This window comes from Pipistrellus hanaki, assembly GCF_964339955.1.
Source record: "Pipistrellus hanaki genome assembly, chromosome: 1".
Taxonomy (NCBI): domain Eukaryota; kingdom Metazoa; phylum Chordata; class Mammalia; order Chiroptera; family Vespertilionidae; genus Pipistrellus; species Pipistrellus hanaki.
Genome location: NC_140503.1, coordinates 1,861,779 through 1,887,444, shown reverse-complemented (window position 1 = coordinate 1,887,444; position 25,666 = coordinate 1,861,779). Strand labels below are relative to the sequence as shown.

Below are 25,666 nucleotides of genomic sequence, written 5' to 3'. Positions count from 1 at the left end.
ACCCACACTCTTGGGGTTACTCAGACCTATTGTACCTGCATGGGGGTGATATCATAGAGCAGGGTGGCACCGCACACCTATTCCCATCTCCCATTCCCATTAGGGACACCGTGTCACCAGGTTGAAGTGGACACTGGTGAGAATGTTTACACCGTAGGAATTGGCCAATGTTACCAAACCAGGACTTGATTTGTTTTCTGCTGTGCCTATTGTCTCTAGATGTGAAAAAGTGATGAAAAAAATGTTAATAGTAAAGATTAAACCTACAAGTGTGTCCTGAGTGAATGTTATGGCACGTAAATGGTCTCCCTGGTTTTAAAAAGATGTCTGTAGGCATTCCAGGGCAAACACATCACAGGAATGGAGGGACTCGGGATTGCACCCAGAAAAGCACTACGCCACTGAGCGGTCACTCACCTTGTGAACAAAAGAGTGAGGATCCCACACACACCTTCCGCTTGTCTTACCTGCCAACGGGAGAGAAAGCATCACCCAACCTTCTCGTGGGAAAGACACTCACCCGTCAGAGGAGGGCAAGCACAGCTTGGCTGTAAGTACATCTGTTTGGCGAAAATCAATGAGAGTTTTCTAAGGGAATTAATGAGCTGCGTATATGTTTATATACGTGTGTGTGTGTGTGTGTGTGTGTGTGTGTGTACATATAAAGGTATTTCCTCCTCTTCCTCTAGTTGTTGGTAAACATTTGGCTGGATCCTTCCTTCCCGAGGTGTGCCCAACCTGTTCCCATTCCCTCACTGTCCTGCTCTCCCAGGGGGAGCCCCTCTGGGCCACAGGTGACCCCACCCTCTCTGCAGGCAGACCTCAGCCCTGAGCATCACCTGGATGTTTCCCACCCCCAGACCACACAGCTCCCAGCCAGTGCAGGGTGGGGGGGCACGGAGGTCAGGAGGTCCTCTCAGCAAGAGGACCCAGTGGTACCGCCCAGGGGCCCAGCACCTGGGTTCCATGGTGTGTGAGCAAGACGTCAGAATTGGAAGCAGCTGAGGGAGTGATGGATGGGACACCGGGAAGAGGCGGGGGGGGGGGGGGGGGGTACCCAGCAGGGTCTGGGTGCGGGGGACAAGGTGAGAGAGGAGGCTCACAGAGGCTTTGGTGAGAGGATGGGAAACGGTCTGCTGAGCATTTAGGGTAGGCAGTGTCTTGGGACATCCAAGCTGGAACAGGTCTGGAGGCTCCCAGGGAGGCCTGGGCTAGAGGTGCTCCCAGCCTCGGGGAAGATTGCAGGGAAAGCTGTGGGTGTGCACCAGCTGGTCTGGGGCTGGGGGAGGGGTGATAGCAGAGGGGGTGCACTCATTGGTGAGCCCCATGGAGCACCTGGTCCTCAGAGGGATGGGTGTAGCTAGTGTGGAGGCTGAGGGAGGGAAGTTCAAAGAGGAAGGTCACTGGGTGGATGCCCAGAGATGCCATGAGGCTGAGGAGCTGTGGGAGGCAGGCAGACCAGTTGGCAAGTCCCTGCCAAGACCCAGGGACAGGGGTGTGGGGGTCCTGGGATGAGAACAGTCAGGTAAGAGGGCGGGAGATTCCAGACCCATTTCCAGTTCAGGGGAGCTACCACCTGTGGGAAGCGGAGAGAGGAGGGGCCCCCCTGCACCACAGGCTTTGGGCTTCTGTGAAGGACAGCTGGTGCCTTGGGTAAGCAGGGAGCCCAGAGGAGGCAGGGGGAGAGGGGGAAGCCTGCAGCCCGGGCAGGGGGTCCAGGCAGCCGACCTCAGGCCTGAAGCTCAGGAGTGGTCAGTGCTAGGGGAGCAGGTGGTCAGCCCTGCAGAGGGGGCGGGGTGAGGGGGGACTGCCTGCACGGTGCAACCCGGGAGCCAGCACCCAGGAAGCTTTCAGTGAGTGTCTGTGGAGGGGATGTGGAGTGCCCCAGGGGCTGGCCAGTGGGAGCCCTGGAGAGCTGTCCCAGGCGGGAGAGAGTCAGGGACAGAGGCTGAGTGCTCCCAGGGGGGGGCCTGGCCAGAGTCAAACCCTGCAGCAGCCCAAGGCCAGGGGAGGCGGCCTGCAGGGCCTGCGCTCAGTTTGGGTCCAGCACGGGGAGGGCGGCGCGCTGAGTGCGGCTCCCACAGGAGCTGGGCCACGGGAAGGAACGGGAAGGAGGGCGAGGAGGCACCAGCCAGCAGAGGCTGGCGAGGAAGGAAGGGTCACGCAGGTGGCAGCTGGACAGCCCGCCATGAGAGTGGGTCGGGGGATCTCAGGTGCCTCCCTCCCTCCTCTGCCTCTTCCCAGTGGAGTAGCCTTGGAAAATCCAAAGGATGGTCTGGAGCTGAGCTCGCGCTGTGCTGTAAACCCCAAATCAAAATGGATTAAACTCACATGAGCTTACAACACACCCAGGACTGGGACGGCTGCTGCCTGGTGAACAGGAAGCCTCCTTCCTCATCCTCCGACCGCCTGGCCCTGGAAGGTCTGCATTCCAGGGCCCAGGAGCCTGGGGGCCGACTCGGGGAGCCCGGAGCCCCGACATCGCTGCCAGTGATGCGCAGAGAGGAAAACGAGGACTCAATTCTACACCAACTCACTTTATTAAAAACTCAAGTCTACTCCAACTCACTTTCGTACAAGCCATCCTGGATCCGCCCTACAGACTGCTCAGTACAATCTCCAAACACTCGGAAGAAAAGTCTGTCAGTGCTCAGCACATGAGCTCCAAAGGAAAACCTCCTTCAGAACCCCGTCACCAGGCCGACCCCATCCCAGGAAGACCACCTCAGGAACAACAGAACCCGAACGTGCAGGCACCCGGTCAGACATACAGCAGGTGCGAGTCCCCATGGCAAAGATTGACGCCAATTGATGTAAATACAGACTGTCCCCCAAAACACTATAAAGAGATGAGGCTGCTGCTGGACAATGTGTCCCCTCTGCATGCAAATACAGGCTGTCCCCCAAAACAGGTACAGAGGTCAGATGGAAACAGACACTCACAGGATATAAATATAGGTGTCCCCCCAAAAAGGTATACCAAGGTTAGACACATGGTGGAAATTGCACCCCACTGAGTGGAAATATAGTGTCCCCCCAAATGTACACACTTTAACAACCGCTAAAGCACTCAATTGTCACTCCTTTTCAGGTTTAACCGACTTGAAGAAATGGGGGAAGACAGACTAAGATTTGGATGAAGAACATTTCTCCGTGAGGCTTTCTACGGGGACACACACAAGTTAAAGTTTAGGGACCCACGCCCAGCAGGCGAGGAATCCAGGGCAGCTGCTGGAAGAGATGCGCACAAACACCAAACCGAAGGAGCGATTCTTGATGTTTGGACTCCATGGCCGCGGTCGTCTGGTCCAGGCGCTGCTGCTAAGGAAGCAGTGGAACCGCAAACACCGAGAATCGCTGTGTTCGTGTTTCTGCGCATCCTCTGTCCACAGCGGCCCTGGATGCCTGCACTGTGGCCCGGGCGGGACCAGACCCTTCACCCTGTATGTGTCCCCAAAAGAAAGTCCAGAGGATACATCTTTGTTCAAAGCTTAGTCTGGTGTCACCCATCCCGTCAAATCCGTTAACCTGAAAAGGAGTGAAAATGGAGGTATCAGCTGTTAAACTGTGTGTACATTTGGGGGGACATGCTGGGTGCATATAGTATTTGGGGGACAGCCTGTAGTACCATACATTTGGGGAACAGCCTGTACTACATACATTTGGGGGGGCACCTTAAAGCACAGTGGCTGAGGGGCAGGCGCGTGCTGCCATGGTGGGAGTGTGACCCTGGGGCTGGCACAGCGCTGTCTCTTACAGAAGGATGGAAGCAGCAGAAAGCCTTCCTCGTTCCGAAGGCGATCCCGGCCCCTCAGGTGGATGGGAGAGGGGGCCCAGGCGGTCAGAAGGCTGGCCGGGGTTCGTAAGGTTCAGGAGCTGCGGGGCCAGGAGACGAGTCACCACGGCCACGCTCCATCCTCAGACACCGTCTGCCGGGCCCACGCTGCTGTGGGGCTGCCGCCTGCTCGCTGCCGCCTGTTGTTCCCAGGACCCATGTCCTCAGGGGCCGTTGGCGGGGAGCCATGTCGGGATCCCTGTATGATCTAGTGGCAGGGAGCCCCCCTCTGTGCTCCTGCCCTGGACCCGTCCCCTCGGAGAGGCTGAGGTCCGCTGGGAAGGGGCCACGGGGCCACTTGCCCTGAGTGTCGGGGCTGGGGCTGGTCCTGGCAGCCGGGGCTGCCCGGTGCTGGGCTGGAGCCGCCGCCTCCTGTGGCCATGGCGGGCTGTGACGGTGGGCAGCAGAAGAACCAGCCTCTCTTCCTTTGGGGGAGCCTGTCCAGGGGTCAGCAGTGGGGCCCAGGCCCTGAAGGAGCTGAAGGAGAGGCAGGGGGTGGCTGGCTGGTTCTCTGGCCTCAAGGCCTCAGAACCTCCTGCAGGGAGACTCCTGTTTTCACGCCTCTAGCCCGCGGGCCCCAAGCAGCCGGGCCGAGGCCAGGCTGAAGAACCTGTTCAGGGAAGCGCCCGCGGGCAGCTGTGCGGGCGGTCGGGCAGCCGCGTGGCGTCCGGCTCTGCCCAGAAACAGGCTCTGGGAGGCGGGCTGCCTCAGGTGCACTGGGTGGGCCTCGGCCTCAGCAGGTCTCAAGCCGGGCTTTACATCCTGCCCCCCTCCAGCAGCTCCCCGGAGGGGCTGGCAGTCCTCCTGCGGGCACAGAGCTGGAGGAGTCCTCCCTCCTCTCCTGGCAGCTGCGCCTGCTGGCCTCCGGTGGTCAGTGGTAGGGAGAGCGTGGTGGTTCTGACCAGGCACCTTGGAAGGTTATCAGGCAACTGGGAGTTTCCTAGAGAGAAGAGAACAGGACAGAAAGGCATGAGTGAGGACAGGAGGGTCCTCGGAGAGCCCTCCCCCCCACCCCCCCGGGCGGCCCCTGCGCAGGCCACATGGCCAGCCCCAAAGTTCCCGCTCCTGCTGGGCCTGCTCACAGCCCAGCGTGGCCCCAGCAAACACAGGCCTTGGCCAGGACGCCAGGGCTGGGGCTGGGTCAGCAGAGGCATGTGTGCAGACCAGGCTGCCTCCCAGGGGTGCGGGAGGCTCCAGTCAGTATTAGGTGCCCAGGGCCTGGGGCAGAGAAGGACGGTGAGAAATGGGCTGCCACATCCCATGCCAAGGTGGGCGACCACACCGAGGCCTAGAGCAGAGGCACCAGGGCACACGGAGCCCGGGACAAAAGTGGGCCTGTGCCTCACAGCCGTGGTCTGAGCGGGAGCCCTGGCCGCAGACCTGAGCCAAGGCCCCGGGAGGCCGGCCCTCGCTCTAACCCTCACTCACAGCACGGGCCCTGAGCAGCTGGGAGAACGTGAAGGATCAACTCACGAGGCTCCACCAAATGTCGGCACAAGGCCAGCACAGCAAGTCCTGGGCACAGCTGCTGTGTGACGCTGTGTCCTCAGATCCCTGACCCGTGTCCGCTCAGGACCACCGAGACCTCTGGGCCGGGCCTTCAAGGGCCAGGACGGCACCCTGAGGACTTGACAACCAAGTCGGTGGCCACCCCAACAGCCGTGGGCTTAAGAAGTCCTCATCTCCGCATGGTGCCTTTACTGCACAAGGAGCTCACCTTGTGTTTTGTGCTTTTCTGCAATCTGTGCATTTAGTCGTGAACAATACTCTTAGCAAAGGCAAACAGAACCCTAATTTTAAGACACCATGAGGGAAAAACCCCTAAAAGGCCTCCAGCTACCTCGCACTGGGACAGGATGTGCTCTCCAAACCCAAGTGGCCAATGCACGTGGCTTGAGGTCCAGGAGCAGGAGGACAAGGCTGTTTTGCACAGCGTCCGGCTCCAGGCAGCCCGGGGACTGTGGGCCCGGAACCCCCTCCCTGTCCGGATTGCAGGCCCTCACCTCACTCTGCCAGGACCTGCCCCCTGCCCCTCAGCTCCTCAAGGTGTACACCCACCATGAGGTCGGAAGCACCTCGTGTTACCACTTGAAATCAGGCATCCAGTGCGTGAACTCACCATGGGGAGAGCGAGGCGGCGATGGACAGACAGCAGCCAAGCCAGAGTCACTTCTCGTTTCCCAGTGCGGCTACGGGAGCCCTGCGGAGGCAGGAGCAGGCCGTGGCAGCCCAGGAAGCGGGGCCAGTGCCGGAGTCCAAGTAGATGACACAGAAGTTAGTGGGACACACCGATGGCGGGTCCTTGGCTTTGATGTGGCCTTGTTGTCATGGCGATAGAGGTTTCCATTTGCTACGGGATCTTTTTTTTTTTTTTTTCCATAAGTACTGATTTTCTTTGGGCTTGTTTCTTTGGTGTTTGTTGTTGTTGATTTTGTCTTTTTTTTTTTTTTTTTAAATTTTCAGAAATAAAGGGAATATGGTCAAGACAGGAATAAAGGGGAAGGATAATAAGTCTTCGGGGTCAGAAAAAGGGAGAGGCTAGTTAGGGGGTGGGGGGGGGGAATTTAACAGTTGCAGCAACATATTAGGTTAGACAGAGTCGAGCTGGCCCTGGGAGGCTGGTCTTTGACTTTGTCCTTCTTCTTCCTGCTCCAAAAGGCACTCCTTTGTTGCCCGGTTGCTAAATTGTTAAGCCAAGGGAGGAAAGATAAAAAAACACAGAAAATAGCAAATGAATGAATTGAATAATGACCAATGACGCTACGTTCGCTAAATGTACTTGGGCAATCAGAATCCTGTCCGGCCCCGGAGAGATGCCACATTCCCCACGGCCCACCCCGAACCAGGACTCCGTGAGTCACTTGTGCTCTGACTCCACTGAGCCCGTGGAGTGGTGCCTGGAGGCGGTGCTCTGCGGAGCTCCAGAGGAGAACTCTGTGTTGCTGGAGGAGACGACGCATTAGACCACTTTCCAATGTCACCGGGTGACGTTATTAAACAAGCTGTTTATCGATTTAGGGCTCGGCTTTTCTTACTCCTCCATGTTTTGGTCCAATGTGTTTTTATTGATTGTCAGAGAGGGGGAGGGAGAGGGAGATAGAAACATCAATGATGAGAAAGATGGATCGACTGTCTTCTGCACGCCCCGTACTGGGGATGGAGCCCGCATCCCGGGCCTGCGCCCTGACCGGGAATCAGAAGGTGCTCTCCTGGTTCACGGGACGATGCTCAACCAACGCAGCCTCACCAGCTGGGCTTACTCATCCATTTTAGAGACAGGCTCCCTGACAACTTGGCTCACACACAACCAACTCCTGCTCCTCCGCCAAGACCTTGGGACACTTAGGGCATGTTTCCGGCCTGCTGCATGCAGTGACGTAGTCCACCCGAACTACTCAGTCATAATACTTTTGAAAAAGTCCTCACGGGAGGGTATAGTTTTCATTGATTTTTAGAGAGAGAGTGGAAGGGAGGACATAGGTGGAGGGAGGGAGAGAGAGAGGGAAACATGGATGTGAGAGAGATACATCCACTGGTTGCCTCTCTCACAAACCCCAACCGTGGTTGTGGATCAATTCTGCAACCGAGGTATGTGCGCCAGACTGGAAAGCAAAGTTGTGCCCCTTTGGTCCTGTGATGCTATCAGCACTGAGCCACACGGGCAGGGCTCACTCAGGATTCTTTTTATTTTTTTACAATTTTATTTTAAAAATATATTTTCCTGCTGTAACCGGTTTGGCTCAGTGGTAGAGCGTTGGTCTGCGAACTGAAAGGTCCCGGGTTCGATTCCAGGCAAGGGCATGTATTATATGTACCTGGGTTGCAGGCACAGCCCCAGTGGGGGGTGTGCAGAAGGCGGCTGATCGGTGACACTCTCTCATCGATGTTTCTAACTCTCTATCCCTCTCTCTTCTTCTCTACAAAAAAATCAATAAAATATACTTTTAAAAAAGAAAAGAAAAAAGAAAATGTCTACCTCTATTTCATACCCAAACACCCTCAAAACCAAGGATCATCGCAGTTTAGATCCTGACACATCCTCTCCTCTAGGTTTGCCCTTCACAACCTTCAAATCATAGTCTCATGAGAGCAGGCGAGTGGTCTGACTTCCTCAACTCGTCATGTACATGGATGAAGAGAAGCGATTTCTCCCAGTTCTCACTGAGGATTCAAGTGCAGGGCTGCACCCCTGTTATTTCTACCCCCACAGCACCACCTGCTGGCCACAGCTCACACCAAAGGAGGAGAAATTCACTATTCAGTGCTGGTGCCTCAAGATGGTGTAGCATCTTCAGGGACCAAAGCAGCTTGGAGTGCAGGCCCTGCTCACAGAGGTTAAGAACTCGGGCCCGAAATCTGTCAGGCCCGGTTTGGAACCCAGCTCCAACACTTGTCCTCTGGGCCAGTGCTTACCCTTGTCAAGCCTCACCTTCCCGGCTCTGAACAGGGGACAGGAAGCATGCCCAGCTCACCCTGCAGTTAGACTCAAGGAGACGGGTTAGGCGGGTCACCTACAGAAAGGCCGCTGAGCCCAGAAAGCACTATCGCGCGGCTACGGTTACTAACATCAACCACAGACCTGCTCACTCATGGATCCAACCACAGCTGGATCTGTCAAGCAGTTCTTTCTCAGAAAGTGTTGCTAACTCAATTAGGCTGATTATAGCTCACTAATCAACTTAGCCAATCCCAGGAGTTGACGTGGTACATGTCAAAGAGTTTGAAGGGCCAGTATGAAAACCTGAGGCTACCGAACCCTCTGGATAAAACAATGTCAATAAGTCAATAAGGTTCATGATCATTTACCTGCACGTGAGGGTTTCACCCAATTCGCCTCCTGAGAGGCTGGGAATGCAAGCACCAGTCCCCAGACAGTGCGTCCGGGAGCGAACACTTCATGGCTGCATCTCGAGCCACACGGCAGGACCTGAAGTGGTGACGGCCCCCCGGAACAGCTGGTGCGCCAGTCACGCTCACACGGCGGCTTGTCCCAGGCCCTGGGTCCTGTCGGGTCCTGTAACGCCAGCCCCTGGGAGCGCACGAGTCTCAGGCCTGGCCCGTCTTCAGAAAGTCCTAGTGTCCGTCAGCAAATTGCACTTTCCCAGGGCGCACGTTTGGCGGGTTTACAGGTGAACGAGAGGCCCGGTGCAGAAAATTCGTGCACAGGGGGCAGGGTGTCCCCCAGCCCAGCCTGCACCCTCTCCAATCTGAAGATGTTCCACTGCCTACCGGGATCAGGCCTAAATGGGCAGTCGGACATCCTTCTCACAATCCAGGATTGCTGGCTCCCAACTGCTTGCCTGCCTTCCTTCCTGATTGCCCCCAACTGCTTCTGCCTGCCAGCCTGATCACCCCCTAACCACTCCCCTGTGAGCCGGATTGATGCCTAACGCTCACAACTGCTTTCCCCTGCAGGCTTAGGTCCCCGCCACCCAACTGCCCTTTCCTCCAGTCGCCCCACAATTTCCCTCCTCTGCTGCCTGGTCATGCCTAACTGCCCTCTCCTACAGTCTTCAATAGCCCACCCTTGCAGACCTGGTCCCTCCCAACTGCCCTCCCCTTCTGGCCATCTTGTTGTGGCCATCTTGTGTCCACATGAGGTCAGTCATCTTTGACCACAATGGGGCAGCCATTTTGAATGTTGGCGTGACAGTCAATTTTCATATTATTCATTTATTAGATAAGAGGATTAGATAGGATGGAGGGCTGGTGAACGGGTGGGGGCCGGCTGGTTTGCCCTGAAGGGTGCCTCGGACCAGGGTGGTGGTTCCCTTGAGGTGTGAGGTGGCCTGGGCCAGGGGCCTTTTGTGGTTTGCACGCAGGCCACGTCCCCTATCAACCCAAGAGGTGGTCCTGGTATCTGCGATTCATTCATCCTCTATAATTGAAACTTTGTAGCTTTGAGCAGAGCCAAGCCTCCTGCTCACTACGTGGCTGCAACCATTTTTTGCTGGGATTTATGCATCTTCTATAATTGAAACTTTGTAGGCATTAGCAGAAGCCAAGGCAGACCATGGAAGGCAGAAAGCTTGATTTCCTCCATTGCCGGAGAAACCCAAGCCTTCTGCTCTCTCTGTGGCTGCACCCACCTTGGTTGGGTTAATTTGCATACTCGATCCTGATAGGATGGTGGGCATGGCTTGTTGGTGTGGCAGAGATATATCAATTTGCATATAACTCTTTAATTAGATAGAATAACCAATAAAATAATATTTCCAAGTGAATTTGAAAACTAGATGGCTCTCTTCAGTCGGTTGTAAGATGAACAACCACCCCCCCCCCATACACACCACCACCACCACCACGCCTCACTTCTCTGAAACCAGGATGCAGTCGGGGCATCTCACAGTCACTGTCAGCAAGCTGGCAATGCTGACAAAACCGTCACTGCCACCGCCCATTCATTTTCTTTTTATGAGCACGAAATGGGGCAGCTCACAGCTGCCAGCCTCTTATGTCCCAGGAAACGCAAGCAGCACATGCAGCTAGAAAACCCCTGGCACCTCTGGATCATGCCCGCCACAGTCCTAAATGCGCGCCCCCTGGTGGGAGGATTCAGGGCCGGGTCAGGGGGAAGGAGAACCCCACCTGCTTTTAGAGGCCCGGGAAGAGCAGAGCCTGAGCCTTGCTGAAGACCCAGTAGATGTCCATGACGTGTTACATGCGTGGGATCTCCCTACAGAAATGGCTAATCCGAGGCCTGGCACAGACCAGGAAGCCCACAAACATACTCTCCTGAGCTTGTCTCTGCGGTAACTGTCGGGAGATCCGCTCTGGATACTCGAGGACCCACCACAGTGTGCGTGATGGATGGGGAGGCTTCTCATGCTGAAGGTACTAAATGGTTCTGGGACGAAACCACCACAACAGAGACGGGGGTTCACATTCTCTACTTGGGTGTCCACACACGTAAGGGGCCCGACGTGGGTGGGTGTGTGCGGAGCACCCCTTTCAGACTCCAAGCACACGTGTGCACACCCAGCTGGCTCCTCGATGCTTCTGCCCTGCCCACGAGGGAGGCCTGCCATCCTCCCCTTCACTGCCCTCCTGCAGCCAGGCCAGCGCCTCCTACCTTTTGGCAGGGGCTCACTGCCGGTGTCTCTGTCTTCCAGCCGGCCCGAGCCGGCTGGGGTGGCCTCCGGGAACCCAGGAGCGCTCTCTGCGGGTGACTTGGCTTGTCCTCTTGAGCCGTGTCTCTGGCGTTGGAAGAATCTGAGGAACGCTCTCAGTCGACTCCTGCGCTTTTTCCTATTAGAAGCAGAGGTTCAGGACATGCCAACCCTCGCTGTCCCTTCAACCGGGAACGTGGCCGTTAACTGGGGCTTCAGCACCAAGTTCCCACGAACGTGTCACCAGCACCATGACCATCGCATGTGGCCTCAGGGCATGGGACACATTTGCAGTTCATTGGCACAGACCCAGGGAGGGGAGAAGCGTTCCCGGTGGCAGGAACCACACTAGCCTCTCTCTCGGGAACCAGAACTTCACATGCGGCCTCCACTCTGGGTCCCTGGGAGGCACCGGAACAGGTGCCGTGCTCATCTAGCTGTGCTGGCAATTGTGCATCCAAGGGCCATTTCCATAAGAGCAGGACCTCCTCATTTCCGGCCAGAGCTAATAGTACGTGGGACAGGCGGGCAGACTTTGCCCCTTCCTGGCACTGAGGAATTGGGGTGAGGGGGCAAGAGGGCAGGCCCAGTGGGCCATTTGGATGAAAAGGAGTGAACACTGACCGGCGTGCCTCAGGGGTTAGAGCACTGGCCCGAGCACCCAAGGGTCAAGGGTTTGATTCTGGGCCAAGGGCATGTACCTGGGTTACAGATTTATCCCTGGGCCCAGTCGGGGTGTGTGGGCTAACAACCATTCAATGTGTCTCTCTCATATTGAGGTCTCTCTCTCCCTCTTTCCCACCCCCAGGTGGTGCTTAAAAAAAACTTAAAATAGCCCTAGCCAGTGGGCTCAGTGGATAGAGTGATGGTCTCTGGACTGAAGGGTCCTGGGTTCCATTCTGGTCAAGGGCACGTGCCCGGGTTTCGGGCTTAATTCCACAGGTGGAACGTGCAGGAGGCAGCCAATTAATGATTCGCTCTCATCATTGGTGTTTCTCTCTCTCCCTTCCTCTCTGAAAACAATAAAAATGGTTTTCCAAATATATAGACTAGAGGCTCAGTGCACCAATTGGTGCATGGGTGGGGTTTGGCCGGCCCAATCCGATACCGGGCCCCATCTGGCCTGGCCTGCATGGAGGAGGGACCGCAGGCTGTTGGCTGGCTGTCCCCGTTCCCTGTTCAAACTCCCAGTGAGGGCACAAGTTGCATATTAGCCTGTTATTATAGAGAATAAATAAAATGAAATAAAAATAAATAAATGGAAGCAGTGAACTTAAAGGGTAATCATTGCAGCTAACTTCAAATGGCATTCTCATGTCACAAGAAGAACCGCATCTGGTTCAATCCCGGCTCTGCAGCGGAGCAGCACTGTGCTTCCTCAGCTCCCTCCCTTTCCCCACTGATGCCTTGATGTGCTATCCACTCCAGGGCCGGGCGGAGGCTGGGAAATGCTGAGCTTCTGGGATGTCCACAGGAGGCCTTGCGGGATTCATGGTGATTTGACCCCAAGGCTGGGCTGGGACAGGACAACCTGAAGGCCCAGCTCTCGGGGCTCAGGCTCGGGCCCAGCTGCATTCGCCATGCCCCCGATGGCGGGACAGAAAGAAACTCCATTCTTTCAGAGCTGGGAGGGACGTTCGCACAGGGGACCTGCCACGGAAGGGAAGGTGTAGGCCCACCAAACAGACCCCTGCTCCAGGTGGCTTTCCCCACTCCTGACAGAGCAGCTCTCTGTTCTGGGTTTAAGTTACCATCGCTGAGAACAACTCACATCCCAGCAGCAGCTTGCTGGGCATCTTTATCTTCTGTCGTTAAGTCTTCGTCCTCCTCCTCCTCCGCATTTCCTGTAGGGACTGGTTTCAGTGAGCCTCTGTAAACAGCAGAGAAAGAGAAAACAATTTGATTTATTTTTATTTATTTTTTCAAAATATATTTATTGATTTTTTTACAGAGAGGAAGAGAGGGATGGAGAGTTAGAGACATCGATGAGAGAATCATCGATCAGCCTTGTCTTGCACACCACTACAGGAGATGTGCCTGCAACCGAGGTATATGCCCTTGACAGTAATCAAACCAGGGACCTTTCAGTCCACAGGCCCATGCTCTATCCACTGAGCCAAATCGGTTTCGGCAACATTTTGATGTTAAATAAAATGTGTATATTGACTAATGAGCACAGGCTGGGACCTGGCCCAGAATGGCCGGCATTTCCCTGGGACTCAGACATCACGGAGCTCATGACTGTCATGCTCGCCACGTTTAAATACGGGGATGGAAGCAAGTGGCGTGGGCCCACCGACCTGGCCCCTGCTCCAGGTGGCTTTCCCCACTCGTGACAGGGCAGCTCTCTGTTCTGAGTTTAAGTTACCGCCACTGAGAACAACTCACATCTCGGCAGCAGGTTCCTTGGCCTCTTTTGCTTCTTTCATTAAGGCTTCGTCCTCCTCCTCCGCATTTCCTGTAGGGACTGGTTTCAGTGAGCCTCTGTAAACAGCGGAGAAAGAGAAAACAATTTGTTTTACTTTTATTTATTTTTCAAAATATATTTATTGATTTTTTACAGAGAGGAAGAGAGGGATGGAGAGTTAGAGACATCGATGAGAGAATCATCGATCAGCCTCATCTTACACACCCACTACTAGAGATGTGCCTGCAACCGAGGTACATGCCCTTGAAAATAATCGAACCAGGGACCTTTCAGTCCACAGGCCCATGCTCTATCCACTGAGCCAAATCGGTTTCGGCAACATTTTGATGTTAAATAAAATGTGTATATTGACTAATAAGCACAGGCTGGGACCTGGCCCAGAATGGCCGGCATTTCCCTGGGACTCAGACATCACGGAGCTCATGACTGTCATGCTCGCCACGTTTAAATACGGGGATGGAAGCAAGTGGCGTGGGCCCACCGACCTGACCCCTGCTCCAGGTGGCTTTCCCCAGTGACAGGGCAGCTCTCTGTTCTAGTTTAAGTTACCACCGCTGAGAACAACTCACATCTCGGCAGCAGGTTCCTTGGCCTCTTCTGCTTCTTTCGTTAAGTATTCGTCCTCCTCCTCTTCCGCATTTCCTGGAGGCACTGGTTTCAGTGAGCCTCTTTAAAAAGCGGAGAAAGAGAAAACGATCTGGTTTTACATAAAATGTGTAAACTGACGTATCGGCCCGGGCTGGGACCTGGCCCACAAGGGCCGGCATTTCCCTGGGACTTAGACATCACTGAGCTCATGAGGGTCATACTCGCCACGTGGGAATACGGGGATGGAGGCAAGTGGCGGGGGCCCACCGACCTGGCCTCTGCTCCAAGTGGCTTTCCCCACTCGTGACAGAGCACCTTTCTGTTCCGTGTCTACCTTACTGCCACTCAGAACAACTCACGTCCCGGACCGTCATGCTGGCCACGTGGGGATATGGAGATGGAAGCATGTGGCGTGGGCCTGGGAACCTAACACGCGAGGAGACCTGCTAAAGCCCCAAGGATCAGGCTGGACCTCATCTCAAGAGAGCAAGGCTCGAACCATGTGAAACTCAGGATCACAAATCCGTGGGTTTTGAGAACTCACACCCTGGTTTCCTTGCTGGAATATGAGTCCCCCGGATTGAGGCAGCAGCTCAGGCTCCTTTGGCCAAAAGGCTGCTCAGGTCCCTCCTAATCCAGGGCTTTTCTGAGAGCTCTCCATAAAGTAGGCAGAGTGAGAAGTGATGACTCACAAACCGCTGCCTAGGCCCACCGAACCCGCTGGGTTCCCAGCGCCCTTGGCTCAGCATCTGCTCTTCCAGTCTGTGTTCTTGTCCTCCCACAGTCGTGCCCCTCGGCCTTATGCTAGAGCGCCTCCCTGTCTGCTTTGACCGACCCCCACCACTAGGCACACAATCTCACGGAGCGCAGGCCCCGCAACCCTCCCTGGGCTGGAGGACTCCCCCCGGAGCAGCTCAGGAAGCCAGCCAACTCCCTGGCCTCCTGCAGACACTGTCTAATGCAAACCATCACCACATCATCCCCTGGGTACCAAAGCCCGATGCTTCCAGTTGGCACCTGCCCAACCTCCGCTGGTTATTTATACCCACTGCGTTACAGAGAGCCAACTCAGGCCACAGTCATTTCTGCCCCAAACTACAATGTGGCTTTCCAGGTAAGCCATCCTGAGTGGGTGGCGAGCCGGCTGGAGCTGAGCAGAAGAATCCGGGAGAAGGGTGAAGCAGCACCCTGACCCCGGGGTGCTGGGACAGGACCCTGTGGTCACTGTGACTGTGTCCCTGTCCCTCAGGGCCAGCCATACCCCACCACAAGGAAGGACAGTCCAGCAGCACTAGGACCGAGGGGTGAAGGCCACCCTGGGCCCACCAGATGCCTCTCGGGTTACTTGACTTCCAACCACAAGGTTTCCAGCACCAAGCCGCTCCCTCCTGCCTCATTTCAGGCAGCTCCCTCGGCCTCTAGAACAGCCTCCCATAAACACTCACTCCTAGTGAATCCCACTCCTTAGCGAGGCATGGACGCCTTCCACATCTCAGTGCCCCCTGCTCCGGCTTTCCCTCTTGCCACTGCGTGCGCCTTCCCTGCACCCAGACCCACCCCTGCTCCATCACCCCTGCGCCCCCCCCCCCACATCCCGCCCCACTGGCTGGCCCTGGCTCCATCCGGGTCAGCAGCAGAACCCCGATGCTCACCACCACGCTTCCTTCTACACCTCCATGGAGCTCCTCACCATCTGTCTGCTGTACACACACTGCTCACATCCCATCACCCCTGCTGGTGCGTGGCCACAGGGTCACAGGTCCTGTGCCCCTCGCAGTGTCTATGCCACAGTCAGGTCCGTGTCATGTCCGCAGAGGGAGGACAATCACGGAGCACCCACAACCCCCCTCCAGATCATTCGGGGGAAGTCAGACACAGAAAGGGCTCATCCCGGGTTCCTGGATCTCTCCCCTAGGTGCCTCTCTTCACCTCTCATATTTTTTAAACGGAGCTTAACTCAAAAGCAGAGGAAGAAGGGACTGGCAGTGGGCCATATCTTGGAAGCCAGCAAAATGCAACCACCCCTCCTTGCAGAAATCTAGACCATTCCTGGGAAAGGAGAGGCGAGGGCTCTGGGAAGATGGTCTGTCCCCTTGCCCTGCCCTGGGGACGCCAGTGCACCAGGGGGCTCTCTGTCCTGAATGTGGAGGCTGGGCGAGGAGCGGGAAGTCCAGAGCCCTGGGGACAGGCGTCGGTCACCCCACCCCCTTACTTATTCTGAGGCCAGGTCCCCGCATGCTCTTCCAGGAGAGTCTTGCTCAGCTGTTTCAGTGTGTTAGTTTGAGTCCGGACTTGCCTTCTTTCCTCTTCCAAGTCCTTAGTCAAGTGGGTGAGCGACTGAAACAGAGATCAACAATGTGTCCCCCACCACGGCCCCTGTGGCTCCACTGCTGGGAAACTGCTCCCAGAGAAGAAAGGCCACGTGCACAAGAGGGCTTTTTCGGTAGGAGACACACTCATCGGCAGGACCAACACAGCCAATGACCTGGGGAGGACAAGTGCACCGGCCAATCGGGCGGCCACTGCCCACGTGTGGCCGCTGAGCACTGAAACGCAGCCAGTCTGAGCTGAGAGGCGCCTAAGTGCAAAATGTACAGCAGGTTCTGGGGACTTCACAGCCATTTTCAAAAGAAACGTAAACGATCTCATTGATAAGCTGCCTGGCAGGTGTGGGTCAGTGGGTGTAGGGGCCTCCCAGGCACCAGGAGTTCACTGGTGAGATGCCTATTCAAGCACCACGCCCAGGAGGAGCTGTCGATCTCCAGGAGGGCGTGTGCAGAGGAAGCCATCACAGAAATTCTCTCATCACTGATGTTTCCATCCCTCTCGCCCTCTCCCTTCCTCTCTCTGACATCAATAAAACAAATGATGGGGCTGGATAGGAATTTTGGCCTGAGGTGGGAGGGGCAGGAAAGCCAAAGCTCTGGCTTCAATCAAACGGAGCCCAGACCCTCTGCCTCAGAGGTCTGAGGACGTGCCCCCCACCTCACAAAGGCATCGCGAGAATTCAATGCAATGACACGGGAGCACAGAGCACAGAGCTCAGCCCAGAGGACAGAGAAAACAGCACTTGGCTATTTCCATGCACTGCCCCGACCCTGCAAAAGCAAAGGTCAGGCCCTAACTAGTTTAGTGCAGTGGATAGAGCATCGGACCTCGTACTAAAGGGCCCTGGGTTCCTTTCCGGTCAAGGGCATATGCCTAGGTTGTGGGCGGTATCCCCTGCGGGGGTGGTGTAGAAGGCAGCTGAATGATGCTTCCCTGTCATCATTGATGTTTCTATCTTTTTCTTCCTCTCCCTTGTTCTCTCTCAAATTAAAAAAATATATATATGTGCTTAAAAAAAGAAAACAGCAAAGGTCCGCTGAAAGGTCTTTTCGGACACATCCCCACCAGCCAAGGTGCTTGTGCCCGTTAAACGCCTCTGGGTGCCTCCCGGCCTCTGGGTGACATTCACACACAGTGTTTGGGCACAGATGCCAGTGAGAACCCATGCGGACCTGGCTGAGCCCCCGGCTGTCAGCGCAGGGCTCAGGCTCGGTGTCCTGGGGCCGGTGGGCCTCACCTCGCACTGGGCACTGAGCTGTGGCAGACTGATTTCCTTAGAGCGCTGCTCCTCCATCATCTTGTAGTACATGTTCTGAAAGATCTGAAAATTCTCCCGCTCGTTCTCTAAGGAGGCCTGCAGATCCTTGATCTTGGTAAGCAGCTCCTCCTGCCCCGCCTGCAGCTGCTCGGTCCAGGAGGTCAGTCTGCGGGTGGAGAGCCACAGGGCCCAGGGCTGAGGAGCACTCCCAGCCTCCATCCCAGGGGTGCGCCTCCATCACACCCACCACCCCTCTGGGCCTCAGGGTGTCCCCTGTAAATGAGGGCTGAGCACAGTCAGTGCTTCTCCAACTGTGTCCGCTGGGGTTCTATGTGGCCACCCAGTTGCCTCCTGTGGGCTGGGGACACAGGACAGGCAGGCTCGGACACTTCAACACAGCAGCCTGTGACAGCCCTTCCCATGGAAGGCTCTGCAGAGCCGCCTCCTTGGAAAACGGTTCTTGCACTGAAACACTTTTGGAAAACGTGGAATCAGAACATCTTTGCTCTGTAACTGTCTTTGCCCAGCTCTTCTCCCCAGGCCAAGTCCCTTTCTGATTTCAACTCCTGACACAAATAAACTGTGAGATTCTGGAGCATTATGTAAAGCCACTGACATCAGCATCATCATCATCATTGTCATAATTACCCGACTGGCTTTCCGGGGCAAAGGGTTATACCTGAAATCTCAATGCCCAGAGGCGCACAGACTCCATCTGAACACAGAGGGCCCCTGTTTGGCCCACACAGCTTTATTATTTAAGTTAGTTATTTAATATTTTAAAATGTCAAGTTTCACATCAACTCTCAGCTATCGCCCTTCTCGGAGGGTGGGAGAAAGCATAGAGCAAAGGCCCCGGCAGGTGTGGCTCCGCAGAGACAGCGTCCGCCTGTGTAGGGAACCGCCTCGGGCTGGATTCCCAGTCAGGGCCATGCACCTGGCGGTGGGATTGCTCTGTGGCATAGAGGGGTGTGTGCTGTAGGCAGCCAGGAGAAGTGTCTCTCGCATCGCTGTTTCTCTCTAGCCCGCTCCCTGCCTTCCTTTCACTCTCTCTGAAGGGCAGTGCAAAAATTATCCTGAGATGAGGATTAAGTTTTTGTTAAAAAGCAGAAACAAAAGGATGACCCGGCAGCGCAGGCCTGCCTCTAGCTGACAGCCTTCAGAGGGTGTGCATTCTCCAGGAGGCCTGGCCTCCGGCTGACACTCCTCCCCGACCTGCTGGACCTGCCTGCCCCCGCAGGCACCTGAGTTTGTAGCCCCAATATCCAGTCCAACAAGGCTGCGCAAAGGAAGGCTTCCTGTGGTCACGCCTCTGGGATGAGATAAGACCTGGATTTGAATCCTGACTGGCCACTACCCCCAGGATTGACCCAAACATCTTAGTTGCTCTCTCAGAGCCCCTTTCCTCATCTTTATGGGGGGAAAAAGGATAATAACGCAGTCAATTCTCACGATTCACAGGATAATGTCCTACAAAGCCACTGTGAGCACTGAGTCAGTGTAACTGCAACTGTCCCAACTGTTCCTGGAGTCTCTGGCCACATTTCTGTCAACCAATCAAGACCTAAAGACGCTTTGGTTACTATGCTCACAGCCAACAGCACCATACCTCGGGCTGAAGGACCCTCGGGTGCCACTCCGATATTTTCCCCAAGGCGCAGCGCAGCTTGCACTTGGGGACACTAGACAGCCGAGCAGCACTCCATTTGGGGCCATTTCACACAGCGACATCACCACCGAAAAGCACGAAAATAGAACCCACGGTCCTCAACGGAGCACGGAAGGGACGCTCCTTTGCAGTGTGAGAGCTGAAACAGGCAGGAGTCAGAGGCCTGTTCAACCGCAGCTGCAAATGGGCACATCAGGCGACCCCCGTGTCTCCCCCACTGGACAGGCCCCTCAGAGGCCACGGGGGCCGATGTGGGGGCGACAATGCATGTCAGCCAGGAGGTGAATTCACCCACAGGGAACGTGAGAATGACGCGGAGCGAGCACACGTCCTTCCCGGGATCGCAGGTGTGAGAGGATGAAGGTGCTTGTGCCCGACACCGTCATCACCATCGTCATGTGGGATGGGCGGCCCTCCAACCCTGGACCGCGCTCCATCCCAGTGGTCACTAGTCCTTCCATCCCAGCCAACAGCTGGAGGCCCTTCCCCTGAGACCATCAGCTGTGACCCTAAAGGGAAAGGCGGGGGGTGCGGGGGGCCTCACTGGAGCTGAGCTCAGGGGGCGCTCAGAGAGCTGGTGGGAATGAAACCCGACAGATGCCGTTGCAGGGCGGAGGCGGTTACCTGGCCACCTCCTGCTGCAGCCTCTCATTTTCCTGGGTGACCGGGGCATTGGTCTCCTGCTCCTGCAGCAGGGCCTCCTGGACTTCAGTCAGCTGCTTCGCCTGCTCCCCCAGCTCCTCAAGCTGCTTCTCCTCGGCCCACTCCTGGTTCACGGGGAAAAGGTGAGGATGCCTCACTGGGTGCAGGCCCCGGGAGCTGCTCACTCCCCATCCCTGCACCCCCACACCCAGTGAGGGGCCAAGAGCAGGGCAAGTGCAGACCCCAAAGGAGCAGGGACCCTCGGAGCAGGCAACACCCAGCCGTGCTGAGTGCGGTTCTCCCAGCGCTTAAGGAACTGTGCTGGGACGGCCCAGGGCATGAAGGGACCATCGCATGGGGCTACGTGAGTCCCATGTCCTCTCCACACATGGGAACTTTAGGGCAAATGGATCAGCTCCTTGGTTGCCCTCTTTGACCACATTTAAAACCCTATTTTTTAAAGCACATGGAACCTCAGTAAGGATGCAGAATACCTGGACAACACTAACATCTAATTTTCCCAGATATTGACAGAACAACCATCCACCCTGCATAGCCAGCAGCACCTCCTTCTCGGGCCCCCAGTCCTGTCCATCAACAACAAGATGGCCAGTGTCCCAGCGAGGCAATACCTGCCCCGGGGCCCGGCCGTGGCTGAGAATTGCTGGTCTGAGATGCAGCTGAGCTAGGGAACTGGTCACCTGGAATCACTGATCAATGACCAGGACACGGTTGTGATCCTGGACCCTCCCTCTGGCAGGCAGGGGCGCCGGGGGCCTGCGCTCTGAGTGCCTACCTGCCTCTGGTTTTCTATGATGTTGAACATGTACTCCTGCTCTCCCTCCAGATCTTCTTGGACGCAACTCAAGTGCTTGCCGGTGTTCTTCTCAACCTGTAGTTGGATCCCCAACTTTGCCACCTGCAGCGTCTGGATTTCTATGAGTTTGAACAGCTGTTCTTTGAGGCTTCTCAAGTGATGGTTGGTGGCCTTCTCATTTTGTAGTTGGATCCCCAACTTTGCCACCTGCAGAGCCAAAGACCCAGCCCGTGCCAGTCAGGTCACAAAGTGAACTTGGCTTTAAAGCAAACCGCAAACCTATCACCCCCTGACACACCCGGCCTCCGGCTGGCCCATATGTTCCGGACACACACACACACACACACACACACTCCGTTACCTGCTCCCGGAGCTGCCGGTTCTCTTTCATCAGCTCCTCACACTTGCTGTTGCTCTCCTGCAGGGCCTGGGTATCGCCCTGCAGCTCCCGGACTGTGTCCTGAGGGGCCTGGGAATTTTGCCCCAGTGCCAGGGTCGCGCTGGAGGCTGAAGAGCAAAGTGGAGTGAGAGCCCCGATCCCGGGGCCTCAGCTCCCCTCTTGACTCCGCCTCGAGACGGTCATCCCTCTGAGAGGGCCATCCCCCTGAAGCCAAGATCTAAAGACCGGAGACGGCCAGCTGGATGCCCTCTGTCGTTCGCAGGGTGCTGTCGCTGTGGGTTGTGGCCCCTCTGCTGGCTCCTCTTGGGTGCATTGGGGAGCCATCCAGAGTTTAGGAAGAAAGCAGGTGACCGTGGACAGGCCAATACAAAAGTTCAAGATGATCGAACTGCTGGAACCACTTTTTGCCACGTTCCAACCTGACCGTCAAGTCAAGGGTTTCAGACACTCACAGAGAAGGCAAACACATGGCATGGTCTCTGCCAACCCTCAGAGTGGGGTGTTGGGTAGCTCAGCTGGCAATGTGGAGGCCACAAAAATTGACCAGTATGTCTGTGGGGGGTAGAGCCTCTGGGGCGCGTGTGCCCAGAACTTACCACCCCTGGGTAAGGCCCTTGGGGAGGAGGGGCCCCTGAGCAGCCAGCCCCTGCTCAGGGAGACAGAGCAGACTGCACCCATCTGCCCGATGAGGACAGGAACGGAGGAAATCAGCCCAGGCTCCTGTGACAGTGCAGGTTAGTGACCGCTGGGGAAGGTGCCTGCCATCCAGAGCGCTCAGTCCCCCACGCACAGTTGTAAGACAGCCGCTGGGGGTCAGCGTGCTGTCCTCTGAAGGCTCCTGGGACTGTCCACATGGGAGCTGAGAAAACTGGCAGCACTGACTTTGTAGTTCATGTCCTGACTTCAATGCTGCCAGACCCTTCATGTTCTCCTTGGGGAGAAGGCAGTTGACAGTTCCAAACAGCCCTTGAATCAAACCCCATGGACTTGGGCTGAGGATGGGCTGACCCAGGAGATTCAGAGCCAAGGGCTCAGCTCCCTGGCTGAGGGAGAAGCTGCGGCCAGGCCGGCTCCCCAGCTCCAGGGGCTGCTGCCTACCTTCTGACTCCTGGCCCAGCTCCGCGCTCCGGTGGTCGGACTCGTTGATCCATAGTCCCTGCTCCGCCTCCAGGGCCATGTTGTCCCCCAGCAGCTCCTCAAGGAACTGCTGGGGGCTCTGTCCAGGCTCCTAGTGCAAGAAGAGGGGTGGGTGAGGATGAGCACCAGGGCACCCTCTGGGCAGGCCCTGCCCCGTGCAGCTGCCCTCCTTCCCCCGGATGCAGGGCCTCCATGCACCTGCTCACTTCCTAACGCACAGCTGCACAGAAGTGACTCCAACACAGGGCCCAGCTGGGACACCTACAGCCACTAAGACATGCTGCCCCAGTGGTAGGTGATGAAGACCCCGAGGTCAGTGATGTCTGAACAAAGTGACGCACAGCACAGAGCTGTAAAGCAAGGATAGGAGGACGGGCAGCTCTGAGGCCCTTAGCTGGTTTAACATGTCTTGGAAAGGCCATGGGGACCGACAATCACAGCTTAACGCACATCCTAGATGCCAGCAGAGACCCTTTTTGCCACATCAGCCACCTACATCCATCCTTTCAGAAAAGCAACACAGCAGCCAGGCCTTATCTGTGGGTTGTTTGTGTGTGTGTGTGTGTGTGTGTGTGTGTGTTTTTAATATCTATACTAATAAAAGGGTAATATGCTAAATAGACCAGTAGTCTTCTGGACATCCTTCTAGATAAAGCCAAGGTGGTGGGGACTAAAGCACAGGTGTTAGGGGTATCAGGCTGGCAGGGGAGAGAAGGTAGGAGTGATCAAACCAGCAGCAGGGGAGAGGAATAAGGGAGGGATCAGGCTGGCAGAGGAGCAGTTAAAGGGTGGTCAGACAGGCAGGGGAGCAGTTAGGAGCCAGCAGTCCTGGATTGAGCGAGGGATGGCTGACTGCCATAGTAAGCCTGATCCCTGAAAACCAGGGAGCCCCAGATTGGAGGTGCAGTCCCAGATTGGAGAGGTGCAGGAGGCCAGGCTGAGGGCCTCCCACCCCGACGCATGAATTTCATGCACCGAACCTCCAATGTATTTCTTTTAAATATATTTTTATTGATCAGAGATAGCAAAGGAGACGGAGAGATAGACACATCAATGATGAGAGAATCACTGACCGCCTGCCTCCCACAGGACACCCCTCGGCATGGAGCTACCACCTGGGCATCACCCCAACAGGCAGGCCCTGCCTGCTTTGAGGGCCTCTGTAGTGCCCACTTAAGCTGCTGAGCTTAGCCGATGACTCTTGGCTGGCAGCAGGCCCCTGTGTCCGCAGGAGCAGAAAATCAGGGAAGCACACCACATAAACCTAACACTGCCCCATCTCTGGTACCCTGATGCGAGAGTGTCGTATACAGCCTCGCCTGCTTGGATGAGAGACCTGCTGATAGGTATGGGACTTCACTGAGCCCATTTCCTTAACCAGGAAGGGGCGGGGCTAAGAGCTATCCTGGTTTGAGGGCTGAGCCTAGGCCTCTTAATTCCACAGTCACTCCACTCATCTGGGCGCTGGAAATAAATGGCTATTCGGGTGAGTTGTTGTTAAATACAGTTTCCTTCTGAACAGGTCACACATGTCGTCTTGGAAAACCAACAGCTCTGGACAGTGTCCAAGAAATGAGGGCTGAGACACAACAGACAGGACTGTGGGCCTCTGGGTGTCAGGCACAGCTGGTGTGGGACGCCAAGGGTGGGCCCTCACAGGCCCCCTCACGGGAGGAGTCCGTGGGGCCTGTTCCTGTCCCAGGGCCCAGCACACACGGGGGAGCCGATCCGCTCTTTCCCTCATCTCTCCTCCCGCCCAGATCCCTCCCGGGGGCTGAGTCTCCCCAGTCTGCCTTCTCAGTTTGGGAACACGCATACACGGATGTGTCCGTTGCTCTCGGTGGGCAGCTTTCCAAGCCTGGCCCCAAGCATGGTTTTAACATCTGTGAGGGAGCGGTAGCTCCTCCTTTTCCATCTCGTGTTCATTTTACCCCCACGATCCAGCACCCAAGTTTCTTGGTGGAAGGGAAGCCGTGGACCTACTGCCAGTGGGCGCGGTTCTGATCAATGCCTGGCAGCGGGAAGGGTTAGCTCTCAGACTCTGGAGTCGCCTGGGCCCCATCTCTCTGCCCATCGCCAGCCCAGGGCTCGATGCCCTCTGTCCTTGCTCATTCAATCTTCACAAGAGCCCCGAGGGGGAGGCAGGGAGAGTCCCTTCTTACCCAGGAAGAGGCTCTGCACTCACCGACTGTATGTCCACCGGCTCTTCTCACACCGACTTTTCACACCGACTCTCCACAAACTGACAGTTCACCAAACTACTCCGCACCCTCCAACTCAGCACAAACCCTCTCCGCTCCCACCAACTCCTCAACTACCGACTCCTAACCCTCCTACTCCACGCCTACCCACTCCACAACCACCCGCTCTGCACCTAACATTCCACTGTCTCCATGCCCACCATGCCAAACGGCTCTAGGCCCCGCATTCTAAACAGCTCTGCCAGCGGCTCACGAAGCCCCATGCTTTGGAATACACAAAAATTATGCCAAGCTCCCTATAAAACTTCAGATCTAGCTGGGCACATAAAACATAAAGAAACATAAAGGTTAACTTATACACCCTATATCATTACAAATGGAAACTACCACTTCATTCTAATATGTCTACCCATGTTTTGAAAAATTACTTTTCTCCCATCAGCCAAATTACAACGATTTGACCCATTCCTTTAAGGCAGTGTTTCCCAAAGTGTGGTACGCGTACCCCCAGGGGTACAGGAAGGGTTTGGTGGGGGTACACGTTGCACCGGAGTTTGGTGGGGATATGCACTGCACCGTGCTTAGCTGTGCCTAATTCTATGTTCTCACGAGTACGAGGGGTACTCAGCGTTATGAAAATTATAGAAGGGGTACACATATGTCAAAAGTTTGGGAAACACTGCTTTAAGGGAGCAACACATTCACTTTATTTTGTGAAGTCTTACCTAGAGAGCTCAGCTCGGGAATTCTTCTCCCCATCCACTGGGAAGAGTTCAGACATAGAACCCTGAAGTCCACCAGTCAGCTGCCTAAAAAACAATTTGACAGACCACTAACCAATCCGTATTTTATAAGAAAAATTACCAAAGTAATGCTGTATATTTGGAAAATACTTTATTTATTTAAAAATATATCTTTAGCCGAAACCGGTTTGGCTCAGTGGATAGAGTGTCGGCCTGCGGACTGAAAGGTCCCAGGTTCGATTCAGGTCAAGGGCATGTACCTTGGTTGCGGGCACATCCCCAATAGGTGTGCAAGAGGCAGCTGATCAATGATTCTCTCTAATCGATGTTTCTAACTCTCTATCCCTCTCTCTTCCTTTCTATAAAAAATCAATTATATATATATATATATATATATATATATATATATATATATATCTTTATTGAGTTCATAGGAGAAAGGAGAGGGGGAGAGAGAGAGAAACATCAATGAAGAGAGAAGCATTGATCTACTGCCTCCTGCAAGCCCCAT

At 55.6% G+C, this 25,666-nt stretch overlaps 1 protein-coding gene and 1 long non-coding RNA gene across 2 annotated transcripts in view; one reads left to right on the top strand and one right to left on the bottom strand.

Annotated features, from left to right (window-relative positions):
- LOC311614732 overlaps positions 1-12,934 on the top strand; it is a 36,260-nt gene extending 23,326 nt beyond the window's left edge. Inside the window, exon 3 of the long non-coding RNA XR_014793709.1 lies at positions 12,896-12,934. This is a non-coding gene — a long non-coding RNA (uncharacterized lncRNA). The remainder of the gene's footprint in view (positions 1-12,895) is intronic.
- Positions 12,935-16,168: 3,234 nt separating this feature from the next.
- Positions 16,169-25,214, bottom strand: LOC311612775 (uncharacterized protein; the record flags this gene model as incomplete). The annotated part of the gene is made up of 7 exons (XM_084866017.1): positions 25,138-25,214; positions 22,173-22,302; positions 21,036-21,181; positions 20,654-20,881; positions 19,840-19,982; positions 17,526-17,712; positions 16,169-16,297 (listed from the first exon to the last, which is right to left on the bottom strand). The coding sequence occupies exons 2-7, from the start codon at positions 22,249-22,251 to the stop codon at positions 16,169-16,171; spliced, it is 912 nt and encodes a 303-aa protein (XP_084722143.1). The 5' UTR covers positions 22,252-22,302; positions 25,138-25,214.
- Between the last annotated feature and the right edge of the window lie 452 nt (positions 25,215-25,666).